Consider the following 16,953-nt stretch of genomic DNA (forward strand, 5'->3'; position numbering starts at 1 on the left):
GGAAAGAAAGATCAATGCTCTGTAGGCAAGACAGGCCTGGAAGTTACCACGCTAGCCTTGAACTCAAGCAATCTTCCTGCCTTAGCCCTCCAAATGTTGGAGTTACAGGCATAAGTGACCATATCCAGCTTATATTCTTAACCAGGTTGAAGATATGCCTTTTTTGGTTCATTAACAAGGAAAAATAAAAATAAATAAATTAAAAATATGTATATTTCTATTTTTATTTTAAAATTTATTTTTAAATTTTTGTTTATTCTATTTTAAAAAATTACTCACTTACTGACTGTATGTGTATGTACAAGATTACACTATGTCATGGCATGCTTGTAGTCAGCGGACAACTTTTGGGAGTTGGTTCTTTCCTCCAACTGTATGGGTTCTAGGGATGGAACTCAAGTCTTCTGGCTTGGCACCAAACACCTTTATCCCCTGAACTAGCTCCATATCCTTATTTAGCCTTATGGTTTAGGCTAAATTTATCTACTCAGCTAACATACCGAGCCCACACCATGGGCTTCAGGAAGTTCCTAGTTCTGAACATAGGATAGAAAACACATGTGTGCTACAAAGTCCAAATTACTTCAGCTTCACTGTGTGTGTGTGTGTGTGTGTGTGTAGTGTGTGTGTTTAAACTCCAAGTGCACATGCTAACTTGGCAACTGATGAGGTATGGAGTACATGTGGGTGTTGCATCTACTACTAAAATTAGAACTTCAGACTTTTAGGGGCAGGATAGTATCTATGCTTCTTACTGAAAATTACTTCTGACCCAACAGTTGTTCAAATTGTTGCACTGATAGAAATGATGCAAAGAAACATGAGGAGTGCATGTATTCTACATCATGGTAAATCTATCTTACCACTCAGAAAAATATTTACAATGAAGGAGTAAGGACTGAATTAAATAACTATCAGTCAGAAACTATCTGCTAACACCATACATAGAGAAAGCCCTGGGACAATCAAGAAACCAGAAAAGCCTCATCATGTGGCAAAAGGGCTGAAGTAGAGAAGAAAAAAAAAGTTTGATCTAAAACCACAATTTCAAGTTTTACTTTCATTTCCAAAGAAGGGAGGGAGAAACCATTGTTCTTATTGGTAAGTTTTTGAAATACAAGCTATTATTTAAAAACAATCTTAAAAACATAGCTCTTTGGGGGAAATTCAGAATAGGCAAAGTAACTAACCTCATTAATTCCTCCACTTTATCATCTACATCTAGGTCCTCTTCTGAGGCTTCAAAGCTATACGACCTCTGACCCATGCTGTTGGCATGGTAGCGAGATGGCGACATCTTCCCATTGGATGTGGACAATCGATCGTTGTTCTCCCTCCCATTTTGATTGGTAGTGCAAGGCTGTGGGGAGGTATCATAACTGTTGCTGGGTGATGGGGACATTCCGGAGTGCTGGGTCTGCGTAGAAGCTGTGGCTGTAGAGGAAGATGCTGGAACATTGTTGGTACTATTCCCATAGGAGCTTCCCCCATAGCTGGATCTCCTTCCAAACTTATCACTATGCTCTTGATCAAGACGGTCCAAAGTTTCTAATGCATGGAGAATTTCATGTTTGGTCATCCCAGTACGCCGGAGACGTTGGAGCAGATCTATCTGTTCTATGGTAAATCTGGGTTCATCTGTATAGTGAGACATGGTTTCCAGCAAACTGGGGGGAGAAAAGGATAAAAATGAAATGCCTTTATTGTCAACTAACAAAAACATTTCACCATCAAGAATCCTCAGCAGAAGAGGTTTGATCTCAGCAAAGGGAGAGGGAGAGGCTCAGTCAAGTGGCATGCTTGTTGTGTAAGCAGTCGTGACTAAGTTCAGCCTTATGCACCACTGCAAAAGCTGAGAGCAGCAGCACATGACAGTTCTAGCACTGGAGAGGTAGAGATCAGATCTTTGGAGCTTGCTGACCACCAGCCAGTCAAGCTAGTCAATGAGCTGTGGTTTTAGTGAGAGTCCCTGTCTCAAAATAAGGTAGAGAGCAACTGCTGAAGACACCTAATGTCCACTTCTGGCCTCCGCATGCCTTCATACACATATTAATAACACACACACACACACAAACACAACAACAAAGAAAGAAAGAAAAGAAAAAGATATGAGTCCTAATAGACTTTTTTTGTTGTGGTTTGGATTGGTACAAATTCTGATTTTAGTAGGAGTGTATCAGTTATAAAATAAAAACTAATTTATAATGGAATAAAATTATGTTTTTCAGTTTTGGTAACCAACCAAAATTTGGAAACAAAACGTTTATTATGTTAAAATGCCAATTCATCTCAGGTAAAGTACGTATAGTTGGTGTGGGAGGTCCTTCTGTATATGTGTTGCTTTTATTAGTTAATGAATAAAGAAGCTGTTTTGGCCAGTGGTTTAGCAGAATAGAGCTAGGCGAGGTTGAGGGGGACAAGGAAGGGGGACAGGACTAAACTGAATGCTGGGAAAAAGAAGGCGGAGTCAAGGAGAAGTCATATAGCCCTGCCAGAGACAGACACCGGATGGAAACTTGCCAGTAAGCAACAACCACGTGTCAATACACCGATTAACAGAAATGGGTTAAATTAAGATGAAAGAGCTAGCCAATAAGAAATTAGAGTTAATAAGCCAAGCAGTGATTTAATGACTAGAGTTTCTTTGTAATTATTTTGGGGCTGAGCAGCTGGGAACAAACAAGCAGCCTCTTACAACTATAGTGCATCAAGCTTAGACTATGTGGTAATGTAAAGTTTTTTTTTTCAATTTCAAAATATATTAATGCATATTAATGGGAAATTGGTGGAAAAGTCTGTGTTATCTTGCTTTTCCAAATATCAGCAAAACTGACAAAGAACTGTTAGGTCATTCAGTGAAAACTGTTTCGCTTGGCTTAGTCTAAGAAAATGCTAGTGACTACACAAATACTGGGTTATACAAATATAAACACCATGCACTGCTTCTATTTCTTAGCTTAGCAGTCTCGTGAGCTTCTCATCTCTGCGACATGCTCTTGAATCGATCCCTCATATGTACAGCCAACTGGAGCTATTCATGTCTTGAAAATTGGTTCTACATGTTTCCACCTAAACTAGCATAAGACACTGTAGAACACTAGAAAATGTTTTCTTAGAGAGAAACTGGTATTTTAAGACATTAGCTATGTCATAAAAACATTCTCTCTTTGAGTTACTTTTTAAATAATAGCTGACTTTTAAAAAGATTTATGTATTTCTATTATTCTGTATTGAGTGTCAGTCTGCATGTATGTATGGGCACCCCATGCATGCAGTAATAGGAGCAGCCAGCAGAGGGCAATGAATGTCCTAGAGCTGGAGTTACAAAAAGTTTTATAAGCTATCATGTAGGGACTGAAAACCAACCCAGGTCTTCTGTAGACATCAAGTGCTCACAACTGCTGACCATCTCTCTCTGACCCTAAAATCCGATTTTTGAATTCAGTATTTTTGAAGATGATAACCATCTCTATTCTAATCTGTATTTTCTAGGCACAGATATGATATGTGGCATGGAATAACCTTGAAATAAATAATTACTAAGAGAAACAGAGGTCAAGTTTTTTTTAAAATATTTATTTATATATTATGTATACAATATTCTGTCTGTGTGTATGTCTAAAGGCCAGAAGAGGGCAGCAGACCTCATTACAGATGGTTGCAAGCCACCATGTGGTTGCTGGGCATTGAACTCAGGCCCTTTGGAAGAGCAGGCAATGCTCTTAACTGCTGAACCATCTCTCCAGCCCTCAAGACATTTTCTTATCCATTAAAGACAAATGTGCTCTAGACAGTCCCCTAAGCCTTGTGGAGAGCTAACTATTTCTTCAATCCCTGGACAATACTGTAGAAAAATCCAATTGAATTAAGAAATTGGGCCGGGCGATGGTGGCGCACGCCTTTAATCCCAGCACTCGGGAGGCAGAGGCAGGCAGATCTCTGTGAGTTCGAGACCAGCCTGGTCTACAGAGCTAGTTCCAGGACAGGAACCAAAACCACAGAGAAACCCTGTCTCGAAAAACCACAAAAAAAAAAGAAAGAAAGAAAGAAATTGGGCAGGAATTTCATACAGTATAAACTCACGTAATCCTCACAGCAAGTCTCTGTGGCAGATACGACTTATTTAATGTTACAGTATGAATTGTTAAGGAAACCGGGGCTTAGGATACCTTTGTACCTTTCAGAAAGTCTCAGGCCAGCCTGGTGGCACAAAGATAACAACTTCCACAGCCCACGCGGGCAGCAGACTAAGTTCAAGGCCATCCTGTAACTTAGTGAGACCTATCTTAAAATAAAACTCTAGCACTCTTTAAGAGCAGTCTTCACTCTGAGCCACAGAGCTACCTCTCTGGCTCCATTTTTTTTAAATAGTTGCCAAATCAAAATAATTTACCCCTGAATTTACTGGCTTGGCAAATTCTAGTTTCCCCTCATAATTACTTTTTTATCTTCATAGGTACTTTCCCTTTAAAATAAAAGCTCTGTTTTGGTATCTTCAGTCTTCATCTAATCAAAGTATTTCACAAACTGTTCTTCCCTTAGATGTCTAACTTTAAGAACTATTTTATCTAGATGCAGGAAAGTTAACCATATTTTCCTATCCTGTTCAGTCAGTGTAGATCACAAGTCATGTGCAGTTCTTCAAGCCTCCTTCTATATGGCACAACACTATCTATGAGCAAAGAATTCACAGTATCTGAAATACTTTACACCATTTAGGATCCATTAACAAGAGAAAACCATTTTTATTCCGATATCATCCATCATAAGAGGAGCAATAGGGCCCACCTATTACCTTGATTACCCAGAACACCTAATCATTCCTAAGCACATGCTCTTGGGTCAGCTCTTCACAGAAATCAACTTCTGGTGAACAGACAATCACAGTAATAGAAACTGAGCTCTCTTCAAAACAGTCTACTTAAACTACGGTAAGCTGGACAGTTAGTGTAAGTGTGCTAAGTCATAGGAATACTTTCACGAAGCAGGAGCTGATGGAAGAATAAAGCAGATAACCAAAAAATGCAGAGAACAAGGGAAAACCCCCGCAGCATCCTATTGTTGCCCTGTAATTATTAAGCTTCTTACAATTCTGCTCTTCTTTCATTTGGTGAAACAATCAACTTCCCTTTACACTTCACTGTGTTTAAATGGATATCTATAATTTGTACCAAGAACAGCCCCAACTGCCAAGGGAGCTAATGCAGAGGTCACAGTTGCCAGGATCCAAAGAGGGACTTAGGAGGACAACAGCATCCTGAGTAGGATCACATCACGCACATAACAAGAAAACACAAGCACACACAAATGATTAGAAGTTCTTGTGGACACTGAGAATAAGATGCCAATGCACATCAATACACATGACGGGATATACTATGCCATATTCCACTTGTACTTCTCATAATTTACCTAGTGTAAGCAGTTTCATAAAATAACAGCAGCAAATGACCTTTAAAGGTCATCTAGGACCAGAATGCCAGTGATCCTCACATGACAAAAGATGACATTGAGGAGTTAAATTACTTTTCTGATGCACAAAGATCACTTACAGGATAAAGGGCAGTTTTGCTTTAAATTACTAATTTGAATGTAGGCTCCAGCTAACACTAACTGAAAATAATTTAAGAATTTTGACACTCAAATAGGATAGACAAAGATTAAACTTGAAAAGAACAATTCAGTTCAGGACTTAAAGCTCAGTTCCTAAACTGAAACTGTAAGACCACAGTACATCTTGAGATATTTAGACCATATTTTGCAATAATACCTAAAGCCTTTCTAGACAAGCCACAGGCTTGGGATATACTTTATAAGTGATATTCCAAATACAGACAACAGAAGAGTTTAGCTAAAACATTAAGAAACGATTAATTAGCACTGAAATCACAGGGGCAAAAATGACAAGAATTGCAAAGCATCAATAGTTAACTTTTAGACAAAGTTTTCTCTCAGATCATTTCTGCTGGTTTTTTTGTTGTTGCTATTGGTTTTTTGTTTTTTTGAGACAAGGTTTCTCTGTAGCTTTGGAGCCTGTCCTGGAAACTAGCCCTTGTAGACCAGGCTGGCCTCGAATTCACAGAGATCCGCTTGCCTCTGCCTCTCAAGTGCTGGGATTAAAGGCGTGCGCCACCACTGCCTGGCCATTTCTGCTGTTTTTATCTTGTCCAGAATGACTAGGCAGAACCCATTTTGCTTTATGTGGTCACTGTAGGATGATTCAGACATTCCAGGCCCTACTTACTATTTATATACATTGCTCCCTCTCTTCATTATTACCTCTATCAAATACGTGGCTTCAAGAAAGAAAATGACATGTAAGAGTAAGTAAGAAATAATGTTTTACAGTGAACTGAGCCTCATTGCAGTGCAAAATGATTCTTTAGTTCAAATTATTAGGTAAACCGACTAAAGCCTAAGAACAGCCTATGGCTATAGACCACCTGTAAATGTCCCTTTCATAATAAGATTTTGTGAAATGTATAATTATATTCCATTCCAGTGTGCCAATCAAGCTTAGTGTTCTTTTAAATTAGCACCAATTGAGTTCCATTTTGTGCAGTTTGGAGGATAATCTGTTACGCAGCTTTAAAACTATTGCAAACACTGCCATATATAACAAATACGTTTATAAGATACAGCAGAGAGATGTCCATCATCTGAGGATGCAGCTCATGAAGCTCCTCCTTTTACTCTTGGATGGTAAAGTATTTTGTTGTTTTGACATGTCTGAGACAGAGTCTTGCTATGTAGCTCAGGCTGGACTTGAACACATGCTCCTTCAGCCTTTGTGTCCCAAGTACTGAGCGTACAGGCCAGAGAATATTAATTCTCATCAGAGTCCTGTACATGAGAATCTGGAGTCAACACCCATTCACTTGAGAACTCTCCCTTCTTTTAGAAATGTCACATTACAGCTCCCCAGACCCTGTAGAAAGTTGCTGACTAGAACTACTAGCCTTCAAAACATTTAAGTTTGACAACTTCACCTGCTGCTATCAGCACTGCCCTCCAGCACAAGTGCTGAAAAAGAAACAAAAGAAAACAAATGAAAAAATCCCACAGGAAAAAAAAAATCTTATTGCTGCTTTCATTTGTCAATACATTCCTTAATTTTGCTTTCTAATTTAATTGAATGAATTCTTTTAAAAATTGTGACAATAATGTGTATACAATGCGCTGGCTACTGCATTCATGTCACAGAAGGGAGCATTCCCACTGCACTCCTCTGTCCTGTGGGTCCCACAGTCCTTCTGCTTCCTCTCTTCAACGTTCTGGGCCGGGATGGCACAGATATTCTGTTTGGGGCTAAGCATTCAGCAGTCAATCAAGGTGACCTCCATGTGTCCTCTTCGTGATCTTGCAGATCTCTAGGGTGAGTATCAACAGACGTTGTCACTCCCCTAAAGGTACACCTGGGTCATAGGCTTTACTTCCCATAGAAACCAGTACTGCACTAACTGAACACCTAAGCTTCAAAAATTTAGGAACTCACTGTGTGGTTAAGATGTACCAAAACTGTACATTAAGTACAGTCCTCTGAGGTTTGTTCATGTTACTGACCCACTCCTCAGAAACTTTAGGAGGCTGAGGCAGGAAGACTAGGAGTTCAGGGTTATCCTTGGCCATGTAGCAAGTTTTGAGGGTTGTCTGGGCTACACAAGACACTGCCTCAAAACACAAAATAGGGTCAGACAATGGTGACTGCCTTTTATCCCAGCACTAGGGAGGCAGAGGCAGGCGGATCTCTGAGTTTGAGGCCAGCCTGGTCTACAAGAACTAGTTCCAGGACAGCTAGGACACAGAGAAAGAGAAACCCTGTCTTGAAACCCGCCCCCCCCCCGCCCCAAAAAAAGAACTGTGAACCAAGCAGAGGCTTTTCTTTGTGTGCCAATGAATTGTGTGATTTGTGAACCTATATTTTGATCATCTCTTTATTTTCATTTGATGTCAAAGAGCCAGATGTGGTGGTATACATCTACAATCCCAGCACTCAGGAGGATGACCGAATTTTTTTTTTTTTTTGTTGAGTTTAAGGTCAATCTGAGGCATACAGCAAGTTCCGGGCTATTTTAAACATAGTGAGACTCCAGTCTCCAAAAACAAGGGTGGGGAAGAAAAAGAAAAGGAACAGAAAAAGACAAAGAAAGCAGCAGGCAGGCAAGGGTGGGTGGGGAGGGCAAAGTCCCAAAGATAAAGCGCCTTTCCTAGGGCACAGCTACTCAGCAGAAACTCAGGCGACAGTTCTGTCATCTGGATCTCCTCCAGAGACTTTGCACTAAAATCACAGAATCAATGTATGTGTGTGCTGGGGGGTGGAGGGGGCTTCAAAGAGAAATCTAAGTAATAAAGAAAACCAATCTTAATGTCTACTTATTAGATTGTAGAACTGTCAACCAAAACAGAAGAAATTTAAGTGAAACAGACTCCACCAAACTTTAGAAATTACTTGGGCTCAAGGCACTCTGCACTAGACGCTGAAGATGCGCTTAATGAGCTAATAGGCCCTTTATCTTCTCTAATTTCTGAGGTTCCCGGAATACTTTTATTCTGAGGCCTATTTTATATGAACTGGTGGTTACAGTTCATATTCCAGCACAAAAACATTCTTGACACAACACCACTATCTCCATTTGTATCTCTCTGTCTTGACTCCATTAGCTAAGAGACAGAACTACGTTACCATCTGCAGTAGGGAAAAAGAAATGGCTACAGGGTCCTCAGGAGTTTGCATGCAAATCAAGCATTAAGAGAGCATGCTTTTTATATTCTGCTTATTCCTAAGAATGCAACTGGAGCTTCTGCCAACACGTAACCACCTACCTTACCAGCTTCTAGGCTATTAAACAGTTAAAAATAATGGCGGTGCCAGAGAGGAGGCCCAGCAGTTAAGTGCACTTACTGTTCTTGTAGAAGACCTGAGCTTGGTCCCTAACACTTACCCGGAACAGCTGACAATCACTTGTAACTTCAGTTCTGAAGCCTCTGGCCTCCTTGGGCACTTGCACTCGCTAGTTGCATGCCCACACATGTACATAATTAAAATAAAATAATTTTTAAGAAAATAATTAATAAATACGAAAACTTATGTTTAAATGGAAAATAATGTCAAAATACAATGTTCAAAGTAAAAATGGTAAAAAAGAAAAAACAAAAACCTCACAGGTCTGAAACCTCATTCCTCACCATATGATTACACTTGTTTACCTTGATGTCAAAGACATACACCATTTGAATAGTTTCCTAAGAATTTCTTTCACCTTGGGCTGGCAAGATGGCTCAGAGGGTAAAGTACTTGCCGTTAACCCTGCGTTTGATCCCACATGGAAGACAGTACTACTTTCCACCAACCTGTCCTGACCTCCACACACAAGCCAAAGCAATTGAAGGACCGCCCCACACATAAAGGAATAAATGCCATTTAAACAAATTCTTTGAATTCTGAAAGCATTTGTCATCAGATCTGAGTCACAGTCCCAACCAGCTAACATTAGAGCCGAGAAGGATACTTACACCACTGGGAAGGAACTGAGCATACTTTACATGAGGCGGATCAGTGGCCTTTCCAGAGACGGCTAGCCTTATTTACCATTCTGTGGAATAAAGACAGAAATTGAGAAACAGTTATGTAACTCAGCATTGAATAAAAAGTTTAATTATGCAACTTTGGAGTATTAAGAGTTAATATCTACTAAACTTTTTTTCCAAAATTATTTTGGAATTTTGAATTGGAGCAAAACTTAAAAAACCAAAAACACAGAAAAATGACATTAATAGCTTTCCAAATGATTTCCTTGGGGGGAGAGCAATAAAAAAAAATCACCGAATTTAACTTGCTATCGGGAACCACCCACAGAAGTGGATCTAAACTTGCAATGAGATGCACACACTCTAATGGCATTCAACAAACCCTTGACTGGAGAGTAAGCCTTGGCTCTCAGCCATGCCATGGTACCAGGCACTTAGGAAGACTCTCCTAACACAGCATGCCTCAGCACAGCTTAGCTGTGGGTGGGCTCTGGGGTAGACTGCTAGTGTAATGCTTATCTTGCTGCTAGGTGGACTCAATTTTTGAGTCTCAACTATCACAAGTATACTGGAGAATGTTTTCAGTTTTTAAGAGGAAGTGATGAAGCACTTCAGAAGCTAGCACTGGTAGTAGCTATTACTACCAACTTAAAGAGAGATATTCTTCTGACTCAGATGACTAACACAGCACACATGAGTGACAGAGTAAGGCTAGCAAATAAATATTCTGATTCAAATCAATATTCACTGTCTCTCTCTATCTCTCTCCCTTTCTTTCTCCCTCTCCTACATCTATCCATGGTTTAGGAATCAAAGACCAAAGACTAAATTTATCGGCATTTCAAACCTTAATCTGTAGAGGGAAACAACTAATTCCATAAATTGCAAATTAAGATACAAATCAGAAGTCAATTAGTAAAAATGTTGACATGACTCACACTGAAATACCCGAAATACCCATCATCGTTTAATTACTTTAAGCAAGACCCAAGTGTCTACCTATGACTGACGCCCCTGGTGGATGCACAGTAAAGCCAGAAACTCTGCAGCCACATACTCTAAACTACAGTGTTAATGAAGTTACTGCCATAGCTCACTTTCTTTCTGATTAAAAAACAAATACCTGTCTTTAAAATAAGTGTAAAGTACAAAGAAAATCTACTTTTGGAAATACTGCTGATTGCATTTCTCAGCAAAAGTAACAAAATTTCTTCTTATTTTATATATAAAAATATATACTCCAGGCAGAAAAAGATAATGGTAAACAATAACACAGCAACATATCTAATGACAAAATTTAGAAGATGCTAGACCTTCTACACATTTTAACAAAGGCCAGAAACAGGTCTTCAATAGCTTGCTATAACAAATAATAACAGTGCCCAAACAAAAACCGATCTGATAGCTCTCAGTATTTCTGCCCAGGGGTAAATACTATTGAGTTTTCTGTTGATTTTTTTAACTATATATCTGACAAATTTTCTTTTTTAATTGCAAGATGGCTCAACTGGTAAAGACATTTGCTGTGCTAGCTTGGTGAGCTGAGTTCAGTGCTCCAAACCCACAAAAAAGTAAAAGAGAACCAACACCAGAATGTAGCCCTCTGACCTTCACCTGCACTGTGTCAGACAGAGGAGACTGCCACCCTCCCTTCACCATGCATCCATAGACACATAGTAATAAATAAACAAATAATAAAAACAACAACAAAACAAAAAACCTAAGCCAGAATGGTGGTATAGGACTTTAATCCTAGCACCCAGGAAGTAGAGACAGAGATCACTGCAAATTCAAGGCCAGCCTGGTTTACTCAAAAGTGCCAGATCAGTTAAGAGCTGCATAGAGAGATCCTGTCTCAATAAAACAAAGAATGGGGCTGTGGAGGCAGCTCAGGGTAACATGCTTGCCGCATAAGCATGAAGAACAGCTGGATTCCCAGCACACATGTTAAAAATAAAACAACAAATTAATTAAAAGCAAAGCAAAAATAATTTGCCAATAAAAATAAATAATTAATTAGTTAAAACCGGCCGGGCACAGAGGTGTTCTGGAGAAGTGGAGATGGGAGGACCTCTGGGGCCTGCTGGCCAGCTAGGCTAGCTAATCAGTGAGCTCCAGGTTCAGTAAAGACCTGTCTTCAAAAAATAAGGGGAGAGCAAATGAGGAAGACACTTGACACTCACCTCTGGCCTTCACACCTGCTCACATACACACAAGCACACACAAACAAACATACAGAGACAGAGATGAAGAAAAAAATTATGGAAATTTGCAAACACAGAATCTGGAACTAACTGCTTAATGCACCCAACACAGTTTGGACAGTTAACAAGCAGACACCACAGCACCCTCCCACCCTGGGCCTGGTGCAGGAGTTCCTTCTGTCTGTGTGTTGCTTTCATTGGATAAGTTTCTTTAAACTGCCTTTGCCTAGTTGATAGGGCGGAACTTAGGTAGGCGGAGAAGACAAAACTGAATTCTGGGAGAAAGAAAACAGATAGAGAGAACCGCCATGGAGCCCCCAGAATCAGACATGCTGAATCTTTCCGGTAAGCCACAACCTCGTGGTGATACACAGATTAATACAAATGGGTTAAATCAAGATGTGAGAGTTAGCCAATAAGAGGCTAAAGACAGAGTTTAGGACAGAACCTGGGGCTCAAACATGCTAGGTCCCACTCCACCACAGCACAACCCCAGCCTGAATCAACTTTTTTGTTAAAGACAAAACAATTAAAAGCTTATGCTTTAGGACATTAATCAGAGGTGTTTCACTCACGTCAAGCATTTTTCCTTTGAATAGTTCCAGATAAATACTGCCTTCTATATTTAGCATCTGTCTGTGAGGCAGATGGTAAATGTGGGGTGAAGAATGGTTGGTGACATGTGAGAAGACAGATTCACACACACAGAAATTTAAAATGCACCACAGTTAGAATATTAGGGCTTGGGGGCTGGGGATTTAGCTCAGTGGTAGAGTGCTTGCCTACTAAGTGCAAGGCCTTCGGTTTGGTCCTCACCTCCAAAGGGTTAAAAAAAAAAGAAGGAAGAAAGAAAAAGAGGGAGGACGAGAAGGAGAAGAAGACCAGATTGTCCAGAGTGGCTCATGCAATCCATCCCAGCACCTGGGAAGACCTGCCTGAGTCACAACGTGAGTTCCAGACTAGCCTGAGACCCTGTGTGCCTTCTTACCACAACCACCAAAAAGATATAAAATACTAATACTAATTTCTCAAATAATTCCTCCAGGTAGTTTCAGACTATAAATTTAATGGCTATTCTCTCAGCCAGATTCACTGGGCGAAGGCTTTATGTGAACCAATTTATTGAAGTTCACAATCACCTGAGGAACATTAAAGGCACTAGCTGCCCAAGGTCAATCAGCTTTTCTTACTGAATTACAGGCTTCATCTTCAAACTGTAGGGTTAATGATGCCATTATCATTTCTGTATTGTTTCTCTGGAGCAAATACTTCAATGTGATGCACTGAGCATGTTCAGCATTCATGATTAAACAGGCGTATCACATACCACGGAGATTTTTTTTACTCTGTAAGAATTATTACACACCCTACCTGTCAAGATCTTATAGCCTTGCAGATACCCCTGCTGCTTCTACATTCCCAGTGCTGGGAAAACTTCGTGGAGAGATTTACTGATAAAGATCTTGCTTTTCTAGATTCTAAGGTTATTTCTTCTCACTTCAACTCACCTGGCTTGACAGACACTGACTACATTGCTGTCCTTCCCCGTCCTTCCCCCCCACACACACACACATACACACAACTTTTAAAATATCAGCATAACATTTGCAGCTTCCAAGCTGGGCATTCCTATCTCATTTATCCTTGCAGGACCTTTTTTTTTTCCCCCAGTATGGTGGTAGAGCTTCCCTAAGGAGCATGGCTCCTCAGACCCAACACAAGACTTCTGAAGAGTAATGAGGGCAACGTTGAAGGCCATGTCAATGGAAGAGCAAATAGTTTAGAACTCACGGGATATGACCTGGTGGACAGCTTACTCACACTGGGTGAGGCTTGGAGAGGCAGAGCCCCAAGGACTAAATGTCCCGAGGACTTCATGCTGTTATTGAGCATATTGCTATCGCTGTTTATTGCCCTCGAGGTCACCATGTCCCTCAAAATCTATGAGTTGTATGAAAACTCTAAGGGGATTTCTAATCCCTCACTAGGGATTAAGAAAACAGTGATTGACTTTTTCCAGGCATTGCTGCTGGAGCAGATTAATGATACGTAGATTGTTAGTAAAGTTAGACTAAGATGTTTTTGTTAATGGCTTTGATGTAGAAAATCTTGGGGAACAATTTAAAGTTAAGAAAGGCACACTTTTAATAGTTGATCGAGGAATTCACTGAGGTCAAGGAACAAGAACAAAGGCAGCCCAGTTATTAGTAGCTGACGCGCCTTTCTTGCTAAAGATGGGTTGGTGATCAAAGGGGATGATAAATTCTTGTACCCATTTCTGCCCCCAGCTTCGATATAATAAAAAAGAACCTGTTGATAATTGGGTGTGCACCTTGAGGATTAAAAGTAGAAATAACTGATTGTTTTATATATACAAAGTTTAGATTTGTGATTATTTCAAATTTTTTATAATATTACTTTTAGAGATAAATAATAAAATGATTGATCCTTTCTTTGTAACAGCAAGATGCAGCCTGCCGGTAAAAGAACTAACTGAGAAAAACACCTTGCTTGCTTACACTCTGTTAATCTATAACAAGTTGCTTAGACATGGTTTTATGTGGGTCTTTGGGAATAATTTATTTTTCACAAATTAATATGTAAAATGTTTAATCATGTAAGGGAAATAAGAAACAAGCTGTTTTATTCTTGTATTCATTATAATCATTCACTTGGAGAAAAATAGAATATAACCATATTGTAAATTTTATATTTATTATTTTTTCAAATTTTGCTGGAGTACATAAGCTGTATGGGAAAAAAATAAGAAAGGAAAAAGGAAAGATGTAGAAGAAATACATCAGGGAAGAGATAAAAAGAAAACATCAGAAAAGATATAGAAGGAGAAGAGCAGGGAAGAAGGAAACACCAGGGTAGAAACCAGAGAAAGAACAGAGTAGAACAAGCAACAGAAAGAAAAATAAAATGAAGAACTAAGCTTTGGCCCTCAGAAAAGTCTCCTGTGTGTGTTTGCAGCTGTATGTAGAAGAAAAACACGAGGAGAGAGGTAAGGGAAAAATAAAAGAGACCCTGACATGCTGGCGAGGTATCTTTGTGTGTGAGACAGTTGTGTGACTAGCCGCTGACTCTGCAGCTCCTCTTCAGGTCCTGACCTGCTGAGAGAACCAGGTTCCCAGGTCCTAGAAACTCACTTTAGATACTGTGCACACCATGAGTCTTTTTGTGTATTTTTTAGATAATGTATAGTTTGTTTGCACAGTCATTGAGCAAACACCCAGCTCAATTACTTTTTTCAGCTTTCTTCTCTAAACTCCACTTTTATTTTAAAAAGCAAAACAATCACATATTTGCTTTTTTTCTAATCGCATACCAAGTACATATAACTACCTGTTCTTTGTATCACTATTGCCTAGTAGCTACACCTGCTCTTAAAGCAGTATCTGGAACATAAAAGGCACATATTTATTAACAGAAAGAAGAAAGGAAAGCATCCTCATCTATATGACTCCTGGCACGGAGTCCCTAGGCCACCGTAACTCATTATAATCACTGTAACTCATAATAATCCCCAGGTGTATCAATACACACAATTAGAAGAGTCCCAGAATTGCCACATGCCTGTCACAATCTCTATGACAGTCTAATACTACAGAGATTATTGGTCTTGATTACCTTAAAATGTGGCTAGTTTGGTCATTAGAAATTACATTGCATGCTTTATAATTTGCCTATTATTAATAGCATGTATCTAGAAACTCAACTATGCTGTGACTTCAAGGAACATTTACCTCTAGTCAGAGTTGAGCCTGCACCTCTCCCTGGACATACAGAGCTAAATATTGACAAAATCCATCAGCACTTTCACAACAGCATCACCAGAGAGGTCACTTCTTTGTGACTTCATTGTTTCTAAAAGATCTGTAGCTATATGCTCTGCTTTGTTGTCAGGTACACATATATTCAAAATCCATGTATGGAGCAGCTACTGTCTATAATATACATTTAAGTCCCTTCTATGGAGATCTCAGGGCGTCTCAATTCCATGGGCTTGGTACTGTTAAGATACACATGACCCCATTCCATTCTTACTGAATTACTGTAAAAGTTGGTGATAGCATGCAGAATATTCTCTTCCATGTCAGGCTAGAGCAGCTGTGCATCAGAAACGCATGAACACCTTTTACAGGAGAAAATCCCAGTTAACCTAGGACCCACTGAGCTCAAAATTGAGGTAGGAGGGGGGTCCAAGATCTTTTTTTTTTTTTTTGAGACAAGGTTTCTCCATGTAACAATTCTAGCTGTCCCGGAACTCACTTTGTAGACCATGTAGACTAGGTTGTCCTCAAACTCACAGATATTCGCCTGCCTCTGCCCCCCCGAATTCTGAAACTAAAGGTGTGTGCCACCACGCCCAGTCAAGCCCAGGATTTTTGAACGGCCCCCTTACTTGGAAACAATGGTTTAAAAGACAATGAAAACTATACAGTAACCCAATGTCATGTACCTTAGGTGACATATAATGTTGCCTGGGTATAAAGGAAAGTTGAGCCTAGTATTATCAAAAATACCTCTCAAGGGTCTGATGATGTAGCTTAGTCATCGTGTCCTGGATTCAAATATGAGCACTAAAATGCATGATACATAGGTGCGTGTGTGTCTATGCTACAATATCAATAATTCCAAGCTGAATACTTAACAAAACTCATCATTAAAGGCAAATTTGATAGCACATAAGATACAAACATTTCAAAGAAATGCATATCAGATATTGGACCAGATGCCTTAAATGATCCCAAACTAGTCTCTAACCTCTACTTCCCATCTTTCATAGTAAATATCTGCTCTAACCAATCAGCTCTTCTGGTCCTTCTGAAATACAGCAGCTCCCTGCCAACCAGAATGACAGCTAATGCCCGTTACAGTGCTCTTCTATCTGCTGTTACAGCATGCGACATGTAACCCTCTTCTACACTAAAACAGGAGCTTAACAGCGAGGTCTGTTTCCTATCAGTTGTTGCAGGCTCATTCCTTAACTGTGTGCTGACTTGATGAGCAGTAAACAAATCTTTGTTTAGTGCAGACATGAAAGAAAATACCTATTTTCTTTCTTTTGGGGGAGGGTGGGATGTTTCAAGACAGGGTTTCTCTGTGCAGCCTTGACTGTCCTGGAACTCAACTCTGTAGACCAGGCTCACCTCCAACTCACAGAGATCCTCCTGCTGGGATTAAAGGCATGCACCACCACTGTCCAGTAAAAATA

At 39.7% G+C, this 16,953-nt stretch overlaps 1 protein-coding gene across 15 annotated transcripts in view; it reads right to left on the reverse strand.

Moving 5' to 3' along the window:
- Window positions 1-16,953, reverse strand: part of Hmbox1 (homeobox containing 1) — a 134,746-nt gene that overhangs the window by 83,074 nt on the left and 34,719 nt on the right. For all 15 annotated transcript variants that reach the window (XR_012907973.1, XR_012907974.1, XR_012907975.1 and 12 more), the window contains exons 2-3: window positions 9,514-9,593; window positions 1,191-1,667 (exon numbers count right to left, since the gene is read on the reverse strand). Coding sequence is in view for 12 of the 15 variants with exons in the window: in XM_075949817.1 (XP_075805932.1) it covers window positions 1,191-1,667; window positions 9,514-9,536 (500 nt within the window). In the remaining 3 variants the exon portion in view is untranslated. The remainder of the gene's footprint in view (window positions 1-1,190; window positions 1,668-9,513; window positions 9,594-16,953) is intronic.

This window comes from Microtus pennsylvanicus, chromosome 15 (assembly GCF_037038515.1).
Source record: "Microtus pennsylvanicus isolate mMicPen1 chromosome 15, mMicPen1.hap1, whole genome shotgun sequence".
Taxonomy (NCBI): Eukaryota; Metazoa; Chordata; class Mammalia; order Rodentia; family Cricetidae; genus Microtus; species Microtus pennsylvanicus.